The sequence below is a fragment of the Lichenostomus cassidix genome, chromosome 1Aa (assembly GCF_008360975.1).
Source record: "Lichenostomus cassidix isolate B80296 chromosome 1Aa, HeHo_3.0, whole genome shotgun sequence".
Classification (NCBI taxonomy): Eukaryota; Metazoa; Chordata; class Aves; order Passeriformes; family Meliphagidae; genus Lichenostomus; species Lichenostomus cassidix.
In genome coordinates this window covers 4,192,533-4,211,085 of record NC_139480.1, presented here as the reverse complement: position 1 = coordinate 4,211,085, position 18,553 = coordinate 4,192,533, and the positions used below count along the sequence as shown (strand labels likewise).

General features: G+C 40.7%; 1 protein-coding gene across 1 annotated transcript in view; it reads right to left on the bottom strand.

Annotated features, from left to right (window-relative positions):
- Positions 1 to 982: 982 nt before the first annotated feature.
- TAF3 (TATA-box binding protein associated factor 3) overlaps positions 983 to 18,553 on the bottom strand; it is a 113,511-nt gene continuing 95,940 nt past the window's right edge. The window contains exons 5-7 of the mRNA XM_085082478.1: positions 7,913 to 8,168; positions 3,856 to 3,962; positions 983 to 3,100 (exon numbers count right to left, since the gene is read on the bottom strand). Of these exons, the coding sequence (XP_084938604.1) occupies positions 2,986 to 3,100; positions 3,856 to 3,962; positions 7,913 to 8,168 (478 nt within the window). The 3' untranslated portion in view covers positions 983 to 2,985. The remainder of the gene's footprint in view (positions 3,101 to 3,855; positions 3,963 to 7,912; positions 8,169 to 18,553) is intronic.

Here is an 18,553-nt window from a genome sequence, read left to right as displayed (position 1 = left end):
TTTATTCTGTTTTCTTGAATATTTACGACCCATCCTCACTGTCCTGCTTAAATCCACTACACATGGTGGATCCATAAAGGTGGAAAATTGTACCTGTCTACTCTTTATATTGGAACAGATGGTGAGTTGTTTCCTCACTGAAAACCCTCTAATTCTTTACTTTGTCTCTACACCAGTTCTACTCCAACCACCCACAGATACACATTTTCCATAGGCAGTGCTCCCAATTGATGCTCCTTTTGATGAAGCTGCACTTCGAGGCAGGAAAACCATTCAGAGACTTGGATGCTCTCCCACGACATGCAATGAGCAAACCAAGCTAGAGCCCACCCACTGTGCCCTCTTCCCATGGATGGTGGTGTCCTAAACCCCAAATCATTAAAAGATTCAGATGAATACAAATCCCAGCCCTAAAATCAAGCAGTGTATCAAGGCAACAGCCCAAACTGTTCCCTAACTTCCCATACATGAAGTTTATGGAGAAGAAACCCAACTTGTTAAGTTACAGCAGCAAATACAAAGGTCTGGGGAAGGAGCTGGGCTTGCTCAGTGTTGAGGGAGGCCAGGTGCAGTAAAGAAGGTCCAAGTCACATGGCTGCTCAGGGATAACCATTTCTGGAATGATTATTCATTTATGCCACTGATTCCTGATCCACACCAGCGTAAGTGAAAGGAAGGCAGGCTCAGCACCAAGCCTGGCTTCAAACTGATGACCTGGAGGTGAAGGGCCCCTTCTCCTGTTACTAATCCCCTCAGCCACACAAGCCTCCTGAAAATGATGCTTTGGTTTTATTACCACAGGGGTCATTTATAAAATCATAAAAGCTGGGGTAAGAAACCAATTTAGCAGCAGCAAGGCCAAGCATGCAGAACAGCCATCGAAAGGGGCAAGTTCAGCCCTCCCATGGCATCCTGAGTAATTCAGCTGGTTAAATGTAAGAAGTTCTGATTCACGGAGAGGAGGAGGAAATGCATAAACAACTTACCAAAAGCTAATTTCTTTATTATTGCAACCAGAAATGACCAAAGACGGCGTATTTTGTATGTCTGCACATTACATGTGGAAAAAACCAAGAATCAGGATTGCAACATCCAACAAATTCGAAATGAAATAAAATAAAAAATCAAACTCAAGAACTTTCTTGACTGGTAATTAACAGGGACGGAATATAAACGAGATGGCATTGAACAAAGCAGGTAACAGTGCACTTTTAATAAACCAATTTCATCCATATCTCCACTGATTTGCAATTTAACAGTTCTATCAGCAAAGCCTCATTTCCCTAACTAGACTGGTACTTTTAAAAACATGACTAATTCATTCTCATTAATATCAATTTGGATGCATTTAAAAAATAACTCTTAATATCTGCACAACAGGCTAAAGGGCTATATTTCTCTAACATCAGAAGTTCTCACTGCATTGGTTTAAAATAGAAATATCCCCAAATAAACCAATGCAATCTAAAATTGATTAGAAAACAAAAGGCATAAATTTTTTCCAAGATTTATTCTTACTTAGCTCTGACATCCATTGCACTACAGTATCTAACACTGACTTTTATTTCATTTTCTCTGCACTTTCCCCTTGAATTTTTCAATGAGGAATGCGATTAGGATTCACTTTGCTGGTCTTTCCAAGGAGATACACAAAGCAGAGGAACACACCTTCATCTCCCCTACCTAAACACGATGATCCTTTTGGCAAACTCACTAACCACTTGTTTAAAAAAAAAAAAAAGGGAGAAAAAGGGGGAAAAAATCCATTCCAGCTACAGATTAACACGCTGTAGCTGCCACCAGAAGTGCAGAGCCCCCCTGGCCTAAGCTCCCAATTCAGAAGGCATTTAAGCACATGTATAACCAAGTGTGGGAACAGGCTCCTTGAAGGCAATAGGATTACTCACTTCTTAAGAAGTTACCACATGTTTAAGTATCTGAATCGAGGCCTAATTACGGTGCTGGCCACCTCCTCGTGCATGCACAGCTGGGGCAGAGCTCACCAATCCCTCACTGCCATGAGGACAGGCGTTTGTCACACGGGCTTTTAGTAGCTGCTAGGTTTGTATTCTTGGGAAAACGACAACAAAAAATCCTCAAGCCCTAAAAAATAATTAAAAAAAAATTACTTTATAAATATCAGGTATTTACACGTGTGAAAATCTTTTAATGGGAAGTGTTTTTACACACCGATGAAATGTACAAGCAATGAAAAGGTACGTTGACAAAGACTTAAAAAAAAAAAAAAACAAACAAAACAAACCAAAAATCAAAGTATAAAATATATTACAGGTCCACCGAAAGAAATTCACACGGAAGAAAAAAATTCACACAATAGAAATTTTTTTTTTTAAAAATAGAAGATATATCACAAAAGCTTGAACATGTTTATTTTATGTTAGTACTAAAAATCAAGGAAAAAAGCTTCATATATTCTCGTCACAAAAATATTTACCAGCCACTTTTTATTTCCACGTTATGATTATCTGGCTCAGCAAGAGTCGAGGCTGACCTGTATCCAGACTACAGAATTCATTCCAGAAGGTTGTCTCAGTTTACAACTTACTGCAATTTACATTTTCTCCTCCTCTCAGCACCTTACTGCAAAGGTTCAAGAGGGATTAATAACAAATCGAGAAAGAATAGGACAGATATCTGTATTTACAACATTCATCCGTGTTGCTGCCGAGCCACAGGAGCGGGAGCAGTCCCAGGAACCGCCGAAGTCTTCGCAGCGCTCTGTGCAAATTCCCCTTGGCCGGGAAAAGAAACAGCATCAGAATGTACCAAAATCCAATGCCCTGGGCTCGGATGGTCTGTGAAACCCAAGAGCCCCTGGCTGAGAGCATCTCCTTGCCCCTGATTCACTGCAGAGACACGACCCTGACAGCCGGAGGGGACACGGGCAGGGTGCATCCCTCCTGCAGCCGAGTCGGGGCAGGAGGTGCCGCGGTGACTGCACGACTTCAGTCCCCTGCCAGATCTTCAGTGTGCCCTGTGCTTCCTCTTCTTGTGTTTTTTATCCTTCCTTTTGTTGGCACACTTGGAGCAGAACCATTGCATCTCTTCTGGGGGTGCAGCTGTAAGCCCAACGCAAGGCCTGTGAAGGACAGGAAAATATCACATCGTCTCAGTGGAGTAATGTTGCTTCTGTTTCTTACCCCAGAAAATACATCTTTCCAGTGGGAGACAGGATCTGGCCCTCAAATTAATATAGCAATTATATTATCATTATCTTAACGAATATAACAATCTAACAGAAACCTAAAAACTCTAGATTTGAAACAAAAGAGAAATATCAAAAGGATACTCAGATAAAAAGTGTTGTTTTAGTAGAAAATATGAGTGCACTTTCAGGTGTAATAGACTAGATTTAAAATAATTTCAAATGCTTCTTTAACACATCTGCAAAAACCCTTATGATTTTATGTAGCTTTTTAAAAAAACGCCTAAAAAGTGATTAATTCCCCCCAACCTTTTTATAAGAGCTGACATTTATATTACTGTTCATACAATGCTTCATAATTTGAACTGTCTATCTGTATACACTGTGCTCATAATCCTGTAGTTCTCACAAAATTACCAGACTCAGCAATATTTCCCAGCAGTTTCAAAAACAACCGTTATCACCAATGCCCATTAATTAAAAAGTAACTCTCCTTCACAGCTTAAAATCTGCTTTTTCAAATTTCAGAGCAAGGGAGATAAAAATATCTTCCAGATTATTAAATTGGACACAGTAAAGCTATTTAAATATTCCCAACGTCACGAACTATTAGGAAAAAAGGGGTTTCTTAATAATATAGCCCAAATCTGCCAGGGACTGGCAAAGTAGGATGGATGAGAGGAACTTACCAGTGATACCAATCATCGCAGTCATCACAACCTATCATTGGACTGCCATCATCTGGCTTGTTACAGCCAGGACAGATCCAGATCTGGTTACCCCACTCGTCTCGGATCTGGCGCAAAGAAAAGCAAAGTTAGCTGGTTTTCAGGGCTAAGCAGGCAGGAAAATTGACATTAAAAAAACAAACAAACAGAAAAAAAAAAAAGGTTTCTTGCTTATCAGGCTAAGCAATTCAGCAGCCCCCATTGTTATGTGTGAATTCTCTGATCATGAGAGCTCAGTGTTACGTCTTAATTGATTTTCCTACGCTGCTCATGACGACAAAATCATGTATTTTTCTGCATTGTCCTGTAAACCAGTAAAGCCAGTTACACCACCCAACCTAAGCATGGGCATTCACACACAGAGACAGGGCTTAAGGACACAATTCCTTCTCTGTCTATACTTTTAAAATTCGACCCTGTTAATGGCAAGCAGGAGCCATGGCAGCCTCCTGTGTAAGATAACAGTTCTTATGTGCATGTAAAATATACAGCGCCGTGTGTATATATTGCTGCATTACTTATTAGCCAAAGTCTTCAACTCCAACGAGCTGATAAGATCAGGATATAAAAAAAGTTGTTACTGAGTAACTTTCCATTCCCCTTATGACATTTATGTCACAGTACAATTTACTAAAGGGTAAATGAAACAAGAAAGGCAGATCATTTACAGTGCTGGGCAGCTGCTCACTGGGTTCATCATATGCATTTTTTTAATGTTTATACCCTGCTTGACCCATTGTTTGTATTTTTAAATTTCCAGTGGTTTCTTGAACAGCTCTTTGCTAAAAACATGCACACAAAATGTCACAGAACCCACCTAAAGGAGTGCAATTAACAGTACAAAGTACAAAATGTCTGGGGCATTACCCTGACTCCATCACTCCTTTATGAAGATTTGCACATTATCGCTAAATCTCAAAAACAGAAACTGTTTTGTTCCCACCTTTTGTGCTTTTACACGTATCTCAGGCAATAACTTTTTGCTATCTGTACAGCTTACAAACATGATATTAAAAAGTAGCAGATGAAAAGCCTCAAATGTACTTAGTAAAAAAAAAAAAAGAAAAAAAAACACCACGACATGGTGGTCTGTACATCTTACACCACTTCCCGAAAAATCAATAGGAATGTACCAGAGCTGCAACCAACACATCACTCTTCCTTGATTCCTTTTAAAGCCCTGAATGTTTTTGTGGTTTAAAACTCGAAAATACAAGGCCCAGCAATACTACCCAGGGAACAATTCCCTTCCCAACAGCGACACGGAGTAGGCACCATCATAAAATTAACTCGATTTCCAAGCTGATTGATTGCAATAATCATTCCTATCTACCATCTAATCTCACATCTGCAAAGTCATTTTAAGTTGCTGGAGAAGCATCTGCTCCCCAGGTGAAGTGCCTGGGCTCAGAGTGAAGAGGTGCAGAGGCATTTTTGGTGGGATAACCCTGCTGGAGAGGCAGGGGATGCTGTGCTGTGGTGCAGCAGAAAAGGGATGCTGTGGGATATTGATCTGAGGGCTACAAAACCTGCCTGAACACCTTACTGCACCCCCATCATTCCCCAGCATGGGCACCCCATTGCTGGTGCTGCCTGCCTTGGACACTGGCCCTGCCAGGTGTAGGCAGCACTGCCTGATCTTGCCCTACCAGAAAATAGACACCCTAACTTTTTCAAACTTAGATTTTTGGTCTTTTTTTTTCTCCCCTGCAGAATACCTGCCTCAGGCTTTCAGGGGCTGGAGAGGGGCAGGGTGGTCTGTAATTGCAGCAACCTCTGCCTGTTTGTTAAACAAGAACTTGGGCCGCTGAATAAGGATATTAAAAATATTGCATAACTTCCCATTCCTTAATGAGCCAAGGGTCGTGGAAGGAGGGACAGAGTGGGATTGCTGACCGCTGTGTTGGTACAAACCACTGAAAGCTAATGAGCAGAGCACATGGACTGAGATGCTATCCAGCAGGGAGATGTGTATCCTTTCTTTTTTGAACTATAAAATCCCCTGCAGAAGGGAGTTGTGCACTTCCGTCACACTGGCTCCAGTCTTATCTCTAGAGCAGCTTTCCCATGTGATCTGAGGAAAATCGTGTCATAATTCTGTGACCTGGATTTACTTCATAAAAGAGGCTAATAGTTATTAATTATTTTCTTCTTCCCCAAACTCTCTCTCAGCATTTTGACTTATAAATGTCTCACCTCACATGTCTCTCTGCATGTGCACATATTTGAGTCCTAATGCAGTAAAGCCTTGGTTTCAACTAAAATGTAAAAAGTCACTTTTCACAAGAGCAGGGAGTGATAGGACAAGTAAGTTTAGATTACATATTAGGGAAAAAGTATTTACAAAAATGATGATGAGGCACTGTGCAGGTTGCCCAGAGAAGTTTGGACCTCCCATCTCTGGAAATGTTCAGGGCTAGGTTGGACAGGGCTTGGAGCAACACGGTTGAATGGAAGGAGTGTCTGCCCCTGGCAGGGGGTGGAACAAGATGATCTTTAAGGTCCCTTCCAACCCAAATTGCTCTGTGATTCTATGGTTCTATGGAAAACAAAAATAACCTGAAGCCTCCATGTCATCTGAATTTTCCACAAGGTACTAAGAGTGTTATCACTGGTAGTATCTAGGCAAAGTGCTAAGTTTTTCTTCTTTAAACTAACATAATCTCTAAATTATTTCTTTTTGTGATTACGGAAGAAAATGTGATGCAGTAGAATATTTAGGAAATGTTTCTCTCTTAAAGTAAATTTTGAAACTTTTGGGTACTACTGTAATAAAAATGACAATAATAATAATAATAGTGACTGTAATAATAAAAGTGACACTGGGTTTACACCTGTGATACCAAAGGTGAGGATGTGTGTTCTGCACTCTAAGGATATGCACAGCCCATGTGACATTGTCCAGTGCTGTAACTAACTCAGGAGTGAAATGTAGCATCTGTTTAAATAGAGACCAGTAACATGATACAGCAGTTTAAGTCCAGCAGGGAAGCACCTTTCCATTAGAAACACGGGGTAGATTTATATGAGGAATCAATAGTAAAACCTGAATGATAAAAATTAAAAAAAAAATCATGCATATGTTGTAATTAAAGCATGGCAAACTCTGTAATAAAAGCTTTACGTGTTTTAAATGGAGAAATTTTTAAACTGCAGCTATGCAAGGTGTTGCCAATCAAGCTGGAATTTAGCCAGGACAGGGAGAATAACAACACTGCTACCCTTGTGAATGGTACTACTGCTTTTCAAGGACCAGGAATGTTCAGGACTTCATTTTACATAGCATCTAAAGCAGAAATTCTCAGCAGCACAGCAAGCACTGTCCTACCCAGACATATATCCACATTCTTTTAGGGAATGCAGTTTCTACACCATGTTACACAAGAGACTTTTCCAAAAGAATGAAGAATGCTGACAGACAGAGGCCAAGTTCAGAGCATGTGTCAAACACACAAATGAAGTGTAGACTAATGAACTATCTACAGACTTCTGAGATGCACAACCATCTGCAATTTCTCTGTGTCGAGGAAACCAGGAAAGAGATTAGTGGCCTCTACACATTTCAAATGAGGGCTAAGTCAAGTTCTTGATGTTGTATGAGGGTTTTGTACTTTCCCTGACTGACAGCAAAATCTATGGTGAGTTTGACATTTGAGGTTTCAATTCAACACTTTTGAAAGCACCTATAAAAAACCTCCACCTTCAAAAATAAGTGCTCTAGCTCACTTAGCAGAAAATATCATGTGGGATATGGCTGGACTTGTTAGAAAGAACTTAAATTTGGAGCTGGGAACCAACGAAAAATTGAAAATACAACACTAAGTTGTAGTGTTTTAATTAAGTTATTAACCCCTCAAAATGTGTGTGGAAACAAGGGCTGGATAAACAGAAGCTTCACAGAGAGCAACATTCCAAATCCAGGAGCCATGAGATGATGAGTCACCCAGGAGCTCACCAATTCCAGAGAGGAATGGCCCTGGCACTGGGACAGAGCTCGGCAGTGCCATGTGTCACCTACCACGTAAGTACTGACGGTCTCGGTCACCACACTCCGAACAGGAGCTTTGGAGCCTCCAGCTGCTGACACGGCTGGAGAGGGTGGTGGGATCAGGACTGGTGAGATGGTGGCCTGGGGAGGAGGAGGAGCTGGAGCTGGAGGAGGGGTGACATGAACAGGAGCTGGCACCGGTGATGGCACAGGTGGAGGAGTTTTGGGCCGTGCTGCAGGAGTGGAAGGTTTGGCCTCTGGAGCTGACACCACTTTGCTGATGACTCTGTAGGAGCAACATTGAGAATCGTTAGAGCTGATGGGGCAGAAAGCAACAATCGATCACAATAGAGAGAAAGAAACCATAGTGCAGCTAATTCACGTCACCCTGGAGTCACCAAAGAGGCTGCTGCACCCATCCATTTACAGGATAAAGCACAGTGCCATTACAAAGTGAATACCAGGACAGACTGAGCCACTCTGTACCTCACTGTCATATAAATATTCTCTGTTTCTAAACCTTGTTTCGTTAAGTTTTATTACATTAGCGCAATTTGTGGGAAATATTAGAAAGGAAAGTTAATCAGCTGTGAACAGCACTGATTTTAATCTTCAAACTGAGAGACGATATCATCCTCTTAAGATCCTACATTAGGGGGTTCTGCAAATATTTGCTAGTTTGGTATTTCTTTCCCCAAATGTTTATGGAATCAGCAGTGGATCCAGTCAGGACAAATAAATGACGCACACTATACACTCAGCAGTTAAAATATTGCTACTTACTCGAGTAGCTGAAGTAGACAGGATGTAGCTCTAGTAAATACACTGTATAGAACCATTTTGCCCAGGAAGGGGGATACATAGAGAACTCAAGGTTTATTAATGACTGTTGATACACAGTGTTATTGATGTGCATGCAATTTAACAGACAAGGCAGAAAAAGCCCTTACTACAAGGCTCTAGGTTAGAAACAAGGAGAAGGAAAAGGACATTTTGAAAATCAGAACCAAAAAAACCAAAACAAAAAAAAAAGCTCCAACTCCCCCCTCCCCCTCCCGAAAAAAACCCCCACTAAACCCTCAAACAGAACACAGGATAGGTCTATTTGTTTTACCACATTTTGGTAAATCATTTAACTAATTTATTTATATTTGAGTGGTAACTGTAGGAGTGCAATTGATTTGTGATGGGACTGTATGAAGTGGGTGATTTAAAGAAAGGTTAGACATTCCAGGGAGAAAGATTGCTAAAGAAAGTAAAAAATGAAGACATCAGGAGAGAAACCATGATGAAAATCAAATTGCAACAACTCCTGAGAACCAGGACTGTCCAGCTCCGCTGTCAATGGGAATTTTATGTTCAACTTTAGAGTTTATTACAACTCTCCTAGGATATTCCAAAGGCAATATCACTATGATTGGAGACATTGTCTGAATTTCTAGTCAATAATCCAAGCCATCATTTGAGAAAGGCTTGGAATTATACAGTATTTAATGCCTGGCTGAGATGATGGTGTTTTTTCTCACAAGATTTGCCAGTTGCACCACAAAATCAGAACTATGGCAAGTTATAGTAAAAACAGACTTAGTAAAAGGAAACAAAGCAATGGGTTTGGTAACCCTGCCTAACCCCCAGATGCTGCATCACACCTATTACAAGTGAACAGGAGAAAATCAAAGAGTGGAGTGGAATCTAAAAGGCGATCATTTTTCCATCAGCAAAACTGAAGACATTCACACCATTTACATCCCAGTGATTTCTTCAGGTACCCAGTGTGGGATCCTCAGACTATATTTGTGTCAGTTAGGTGCTAGACTGTGAGTCAAAGTGCAGGACTCCTAATTTATGTTGTCTGTGCCTTGTGGAAGGAAGGGAGTCCTACTATCAGGCCATCCTGGGAGCAATCTGTGCATCAAAACCAGCCTCTTTCTCCTGTTAGTGGGAAACATCCAAACCCCCACCGTTATCTCCCACCAAGGAAGTTTTCTCTTTGGCTCATGACGTGTATGTGGTTCAGTGAAAGTTTCAGTGTGTGGCTCCTGGGGCTCCTGCCAGACTGGCTATCCCCAGCTCAGATGTTCCTTCTGTGCTTTCCTTCTTCCACTGCTCCCACAGAGAGCCCTGGCTCCCAGTGCTGAATGCCCAAGACCTTGATTGCTGCCAATACTCCCATGGTTTGCAAAGTCATCCTCATGACTTGAGAGCCACCTCTCAATAAACAAACTCCTAGCAATAATAAAAGTGAGCATAGGGACAGATAGCAAAATACTGGCACAGCAGAGATAATTTGGATGGTTTCAAACATCACTGCCCCTTCTTTCCCTGCCTTCCTCTCCTACCTCCTGCAAGTAAACAAAGTCCTGCTGTGATTTCTTCAGGGAGTCAACCCTCCCCAAGTCTAGACTAGGAAATGTATTAGCTAATAGGACTTTAAACACAACTTTGCACACAGTGTAAACAGTTTGAAAGAAGTATTAGCTAATACAATTTGAATAAGAGTGACCATGCCCAGCTAACATATGAAATTAAATTACAGAGTTCCTTGGTCTAAAGCCAGGTTCTCCTCCTGCACAGGGTCTTCGAAGCCACTCTGCTAATAACTGCAGAAGCTGCAAGGAACACCACATGTGAAATCTTCCAAAACTACAAATATTCATTAGCGAGCGGCACACGCTCATTGATTGGCTGGCGTGCCTGAAGTGTGCAATTAGGACATGTTCAGTATATAGGGCAGCTTGTTTATCTTGATTTTAGAGCTCAGTTATCAAAACAGGAGATCGGCATTTCGGAGCACGCTTGGGCCTACCACTCCCTTGGGCTAATGAAGTTCAGAGACTTTAGACTCCAGAGTGGAGAAATGAATGGTTTTGTGCTGCACCATTAGAGGTGATGGAGTAATCTCAGCGAGGGTGGTTTAGCCTGTCCTGAAGAAGGGGCTGCACACATGGCAATATGGAGGTGGGGAGAAATCAAAGGGAAATAGCAGTCCCATGACCAATAATTACTGTTACTTCAGACTTGGAGAGAAACCTGATATCAAAACACTATGTAAATGATGGCAAGATTTATGAGCTCTGTTTTACAGACAGGAAAATTGAGGCACAGAGCACACTGCAAGTAGGCGGCTCTCACTGCAGCAGAGCCTCAATCCACCTGGTTACTGAGTCCTGCTGGGATTTAAAAACTTCCTTGGGACATCACCATTCATATATTGCTACCTTCTTTCCAAATGTGTTTTCGTATGTTTTCAAAATCATCACTTAGTCTGCATGTTGCATAAGACAAACTTTCACCTCCTTCTCCACATCCATCCACAAACTCTAAACCTGAGGCTGAATGAGTATTTTTGCAGAAATCAAACCCAAATGAACATCAACCACCACCAACATGCTCAGAGTCCTGAGACAAGAACTGCACTTCACAGCAGGCTGCTTCCCTGGCAATGTACCACAAACAGATTTTACACTGAAAGATAAAAGGTCAATTAAAAGTTGTTTCTGAATCAAAACAGCTCCTCCAGAATAAAGGGGTGAGAAAACCTTTGGAATAGATGTGGTAATAAAAGCCCCCATAAATCATGACTACAGGTTACCACCCCCTTTGAAAAAAACCTCCAGAATTAATGTAAACACTGTGTATTTGGTTGTGTCCAACCTAAATTCACTTCGGTTTTCTTTCTAAATGCCAGCAGGAGCTGTCCTGCTCACAATCTCAGTGTATTTATCACTGAACACATGTATTTACTGGTCACAGAGTGCCCAGTAGTAACCAAGAAAACATATCTAATCATAATAAAAAGGAAAAAAACTGGAGGGATGTGAAATTTGAAGCAGAAACACAGAAAGACAGAAAAATCCTCAAATGCTGTGACTACCAATTAAAAATATTCAGTGAAGTTTTTCTGTTTCTCAGGAGGGTAGAGTGAATGAAAACCCATTTTAATCATCACTCCAGGGCAATCACCCCATCCACCGTTATAGTTCCAAACCCAAACAGGATGAAAACCAAGTGTCAGCTTGCAGGCAGAGTGCAAATTCTACCAAGATTTGCAGTGTCACAACAGGTCAGTTTGTTTCTAATAGGCTCTAAGTGGCATGAGCTGTAAAATGCTACATCTGGAGCAAAATGAAGCTCCAAGGTGTGAAATGGTTTCCTATCTTTGGAAGTAATTTATTTGATTTCATTCTGATCCTTACGGCTGAAAGCCCCATTGACTGCTTCATATAAACACAGGGGAAAGATGTGCACCAAAAGGAAATGGCTTTTCCTAAATAGGATATGGGCCACAGGATGGAATGACTGCTATGGGCAATGAGCTCCAAAAAAATGCTGTATCAGTACTTGGGAAGGTCCAGTTAAAAAATCAGTAATCTTTGTTTCTCAGAGGCAGAGCTCCTAAGAAGCTGTTTCTCTGCCCAAAGGAAAAAAGTAACATTTGAACAGTCTTAATGCTTTTCTGAACCCCATCACCCATTTTTAAGTAAGGAGCTGGAGCTAAATGGGTCTTTGTATGTAGGGAAATGACACCATCAGCTGCACTGACATAAGTGAAACTAGTGCAATTCACTTGGATTATCAATCATCATATTATCTATTAGCTTTGATATTCCCTTACTGATATCAATTCCTTGATGCTAGAAAGTGATGTAAATTATTACTGAAAAATCTCACACATGGAACTGTGATTGTTGCACCAGAAAACACGTAAGCACTGTAAGACCTATGGGTAAGAATGCTGAAACTGCCTAAGGAAATCAGGAAATTTCCATATGGTTTAGATTCTTCACAGATTAGAGGTGATTCTGAAAATTTTATTTCAGCCCTGTAGGAGAATCAGTGTGATTTAAGCTCTGTAATGTAGGCTAATTCCCTAATTTTAGAAAGGGAAATTTATTTGCTGTTTTATGCCCTGCTGAATATTTTATTCTGTGCAAACAAGTCATATTGGCAAATAGAAGCTTCACAAGCACACGTTGCGATCAACTTGTGAGTTTGTAAAGTGCCAGAATGCACCAAACCTCCAGAGGAGTCCCCATTTTGCAAGCACTTAAACGTCACCTGCCAAGTGATACCTTTCTCTACCAGGGAAATGCACTTTGAGCACTTATTTCAAGATAACATCCACTTTTGTGGGTACCTGCCTCTCTCAGGTAAAGCATATTGACCTTCAGTCATGCACATGGAGATCAACAGCCCATTCTCCATTTTCAATGGAGCTTGGGAAGAGTCTGGAGCATCAGGAGCAGCTGAGAGAGCTGGGAAAGGGGCTCAGCCTGGAGAAAAAGAGGCTCAGGGGGACTTTCTCACTTTCTACAACTCACTGGCAGGAGGTGCAGCCAGGTGGGGGTTGGTTTCTTCTCTCAAGTAACAAATGAAAGGACAAGAGGAAATGGCCTCCAGTTGAGCCCGAGGAGGTTCAGATTGGATTTTAGGGAAAATGTCTTCATGAAAAGGGCTGTGAAGCACTGGAACAGGCTGCCCAGGGCAGTACTGGAGTCACTCATCCCTGGAGGGATTTAAAAGATGTGTAGATGTGTCACTCGTGCACATAGTTTAATGATGGGCTTCGCAGTGCTGTGTTAATGGTTGGACTTGATGATCTTAGACACCTTCTACAACCTAAATCATTCTACAATTGTCCTATACCAACACTATGGCAAACCCCCACAAATATCTCCTTCTGGGCAAATGAGTCTAGTGATATCAAACCTGCTTGTATGGCTCACTTCTGTTTTGTGTTTGATTCCTTTACTTCTGAGCTTTCAACTGGGCCTTACTTCAAAATTCGCACTGTATTTATGTATAATGCTGTTACCAGGTTCCTTTCTTCCCTTCTTCAGCACTTCTATTTTTAACTACTGTTTATCAAAATAGATTTAACAAATGTTGCATTTTAAAATAAAAATGAATGTGTCAAAAATTTCTTGCCACTGAGTCTGCAAATTTACAACCCATTTCTTCTAGAACTTGGAAGATTATCCCATTCCTTGATTTCAGTCCCTGTATCTTCCTTCCTAATCTATTATGGTGATTTCCACCACCATCAACCTGCTGCTGTTGTCCATCCTGTCCTAGTCCTCAGTTAAGGATAGAATGCACATGGAACCCAAAGGAATGTATTCTTTCTGGTCTTGGCTCATACTTGTATTATTCTTCATCATCTCTCTGTCTTCATTTCCATGGTCCTCCTTCTTCTCTTTTCCTATTTGCTCAATATCATTTAAAACATTTAATTCACTTGGATTTCACCTCCGTAGTTTTCAGCCTTGGACACATTACCTTTATTTTTTTCTAGATATATGATGCTAACTCCTGACATTCTTTCAGGAGGAGTTATTAATACAATTCACTGTAGTAACTTTGCCACAAGTGCTCTGCTCCCACTGGCAGAAAACACCATTTTTGAGGTCTTCAGTCCAGCTGACATTTCCAACTAACGCCTTTGGTTTACGGACACTGGCACTGTTGAAATTGAATTACAGGTTTTCTACTGTTTATTTTCCCATTGCTTTAAGTGAAACAGAGCTCTGCCCTTGGCCTTCACCCTCTGTATCTCTTACACCCAGAGTATTTCTCCCAACAACCACAAGCACCTTTCTGTCGATGACTCCTAAATCTCCCTCCCATTTTCTCACCATTCTGACTTACACCTCGGGATGGTTCATTGCCAGTCTGACAAAACAAAACTGAGCTGGTAGCGTGGCGTCTTGGTATCTTTCATCTTTTTTTTTTTTCCTCTTATCATCAATAACAAACATCTTCAATGTTAAAACCACCTGGCACCAAACCCTTCTGCTGAGTTCTCAAGAGCAAAGCCAGAAGCTGGTAAAACATGTTTATGTCAATGAGCTCTTTGCAAACTTTCTTTTCTATGTTCCCTACAAACTGCCTTTTATTGTCATTTGTTTTGGGAAATGTTATGGGATGCACAATCTAGAAGCTTGCCCATAAACCAATCCTATATTCACCCTTTTTGTGGGAATGGGTATAGAACACGAATTGTATTAACTACCAAAAAGTTGTACCAGTATGGGTTTAGCAAATCTTTTAAGCTGTGATTTTCAGCTTGTTACCAAGCTTGTTTTTGAAAGAAACAAGACAATCAGTCCTAGACTTGGAGACTGCACAGCTAAAGATCAGTTGCTAACAGGACCACTTCACTAAATTCAGGTAGGACCATCTGGTTTTTTGTGGATATTTCTTTAGGGTCTTATTGTCCACATCCAGATCCCATTAACCAGCCCACAAATCCTTGGGTCTAAGGAATTTCCTCACCTTTGTTTAAAAACCTCAATAAAAGAGTGAAAAAAAAGAAGCACCTTTGTCAAAGACAGGAACAAATCAGTACCTTTCTCTTGTAGTCATCCTCTATGGAAGTCTATTTTTGAAATTAATACCCATCTGCCTTTCTAATCTCTCACACATATTTGATCAGTTTCTGTTATGCTTCATAAGGGCAGCTGCTCATGGCCACTTGCACAAGCAATTCCCTCATGTGTCTAAACCTGCCTGAAGTATTTTTTTTTAAATTGTGGTATACAGTATACATTTTTTTTTTTTACTCTTGAGCAATATGCAGTAAAATCAAAGAATCTCACAGTAAGTTGTTTTGTTTTCTAATGACTCAAGCCTTTTTATGGATTCACTTCTGGAGTCATCACCCAATGTGGCCAGCAGCAAAATGAAAATAATTTGCCACAGACTACTACCTAACATAAACAGGATGAATAATTAGTTGGGGTGGCTTCAGTAATTAAAAAAAAAAAAAAAAAGGAGGAAAAAAGCTAAGGACTACATCTGAAGTTGTAAATTTAATTCACACTCAAGGAAGAAAAACCTGTGCTAAATCACCTCTAGAAATAGAAACAAAAATGATCATCTGCTTGGTTTGGTAAAAGGGATATGGTATTCTTCACTTTTTTTTATGTAAAAGCTACAATCCTACAGCAAGGGAGAGGCTGGGGAATCTCCACCCAAGTGAAGGAGACTTTTGGATGGATACAGGGCCACACATGGGGATTTTACTGCAGGATTTGGGCCAATATGTTACACTAAAAAAGAGCAATTGGGAAAGGGATATGAATCATAGCTGAGACAGTATCTTCATTAAGATACATTCAGCATTTAAAAAGGCACTGAAAATCAGTCCTCCAGCTCTTATAATTTAAAAGACCACAGAACAGAGAAATGTGGGTATGTCTGTAAATACACTCACAAAGATTGATGAAAGCTGTAAAGATCACTGGAATTCCTTCAGCACACCTTGAAGAGGAGCAAGATCATTTTTCATTACTCTGCCTCCTCACTTAGGTGGTCTATTGATCATATCAGAATGATTTCACCATTACATGCTCTTTTACAGCAGAAGTTGGACCAACACCCAGAGCAGCAGTTCTGTCAATGCACAGTTAACAGTCTTTCCCTGCTAAAATAATTGGGATGCCCATTAGCACAGCAATAAACACAAACTTTTACTGCCTGAGCTCTATTGTTGAATTTTCCCAAACACTGGTTTGCCCTTCTCCATTTTTCTCCCTGAAGTATCACTTTTTTTCCCCCTCCTCTTTAATTCCTCACTGAGTTCTCCTCCGGAGCTTTCCCTTGAATAAGCAACGTCTGGCAGGGTAACCAACACCGCCCACAGCTGTGTCCCACAATAGCCCCACGCTGCTGCCATCCTGTCTGTCCAAGGGTTTGGTCACGGTGCCTTAACTGCTCCAAACACTGCCCTTATTCATCCAAACGTGCAGAAGGAGGGGTTTCCAGCAGGATTCCTTTACCTGTTTCCCCACCACAAAACAGTGCAATAAATGGAATGGGTCATGAGCTACTTGGCTGGTAATGCAAACCTAAGGCTTGACAAGTCAATAAAAAGCCAATCCTTGCCTCCCCAGCCACAGGTAGGGAGCCAAGGCTGGAGGCAAACAATTTGGATATGTCTGTACAAGGAGCTTAATGAACCCCCATTATTCAGCTTTTGTGGGCAAACAGTATGAAGACGGTAATGCAAATTATCAAAGTCTGAGCAGCGCTCCCCTAAATAACACCCAAAGTTCAAAAGTTTCTTCACACCTTCTGATTTATCTGAATGAGAACAACCCTATTAAGAACTGAAGCTCCTGAATGACACCAAAGATGACTTCTTCAGATGCATTCTTGGAAACTGCATAGGGTAGGATTCTAGTTGAACTCAAACTAGCAGCAAAGTCTTGGATATCCAGCTTTTTCCCAGAACTCACATGGAGTTGGAGCAGTTTAAAAAGAATACATATTCATGTTACAGCAGCAATTCAGATCTCCAGTGAGCTTTGGGGAGCTCCAACATGGTCCTTGCCTAATTTTTTGTCTTCAGCCAGGTCAATAAGAAGCATATGGATGTACTTGCTAAAACCTTTTTTTTCTTCTCTCTTCCCTGGGTGCCATGAACTTTTAAAGTCTGGTTGTGTATGTGTGTGTGCAATTTTCCCAAGAAAATTCAATCTCTGCAGAGTTTGCAATTCAACTCTTTTGTACATTAAGCCTGGTGCAGGTAGAAGATCCATCATTAAGGCATCTATTTTTTGGTGAATGTATACTTGATGCACTCTGCATGCTGCAGGTGAGAATATATAGCTCTGCACGATTTCAAAACGTATGAGTGAAGAACTGTTTCAATGCAATTCTCTTGCCCAACTGTGTTGCACTTAAAACAACAAATTCTTGAGCAAAAAGCACTGATAGAGGGCAGGGTTAGATTGGTTACTGGGAAGAATTATATTCCCTATGAGGGTGGTAGAAGTTTTTAGATGGATAATCAAGAAACTTGGTGTAATAAACCAGGTTTCCCTGTTCTCTTAGTCACAAAAATATTCTTCTACACGGAGAAGTTATATCTATGGTCACAGAACAATTTCTCTACCTTGATCTTTGGTTTTGAAATTCCCTGCAGATGATGCCACCTGGCTGTGCTGGTGGCTTTTGCCATGGGGGTACCATGCAGCTGAATGAGTCTCCACCTGAAAATAAGTTAGCCTTGGACTGATAATATCCTACCAAGTAATGAAGAGTTTTAGTGGGGCCAATTAAATATCTGGGTAACAATTTTTTTTTATCCCTTAACCTTTTAAGGATTTTTTTTTACAATCCACAGGTTATTATACATTTTTATAGGCACACACACATACATATCTGAGCATGTGTGGGATTTGTTTTTGGAGAAAGTCATGTATCTACTCACTTAAAAAAGATAGAAGGGGCAATTTCATTAGAGCAGCAGGTCAGGTTTACCAGTTAAACATTGTTAAAATGTCTGTCTTTCCCCTTCTCCTGTCTGCTTTCCAGGCTCCTTGCTGATGGCAGAGCCATGATATGAGTCTGGAGCAAAAGTCTGAAATTCTAAGGTAATTTGGAAACCCGATTTCACAAAAAACATATATCCTGCTTCCAGGGCATAGGAATATTGAAACTGCACCCAGTAAGTAGTCCTATGCTTTGTGGTCTGGCATTAGTATCAGCAGCCATGTGCTTTTTCTTAAAAACTGTATTTAAATGTAGAATAAATTTATCTGAAGACTCAAACATTACAGCATGTACTTTTGCTAAAGTTTATGTTGGCTGTAGTAGTAGCTGGAATGTCAACACCTTATCAATAGATATGGTTTAAAAAAACGTATGTGTATGAAAAATGATAGT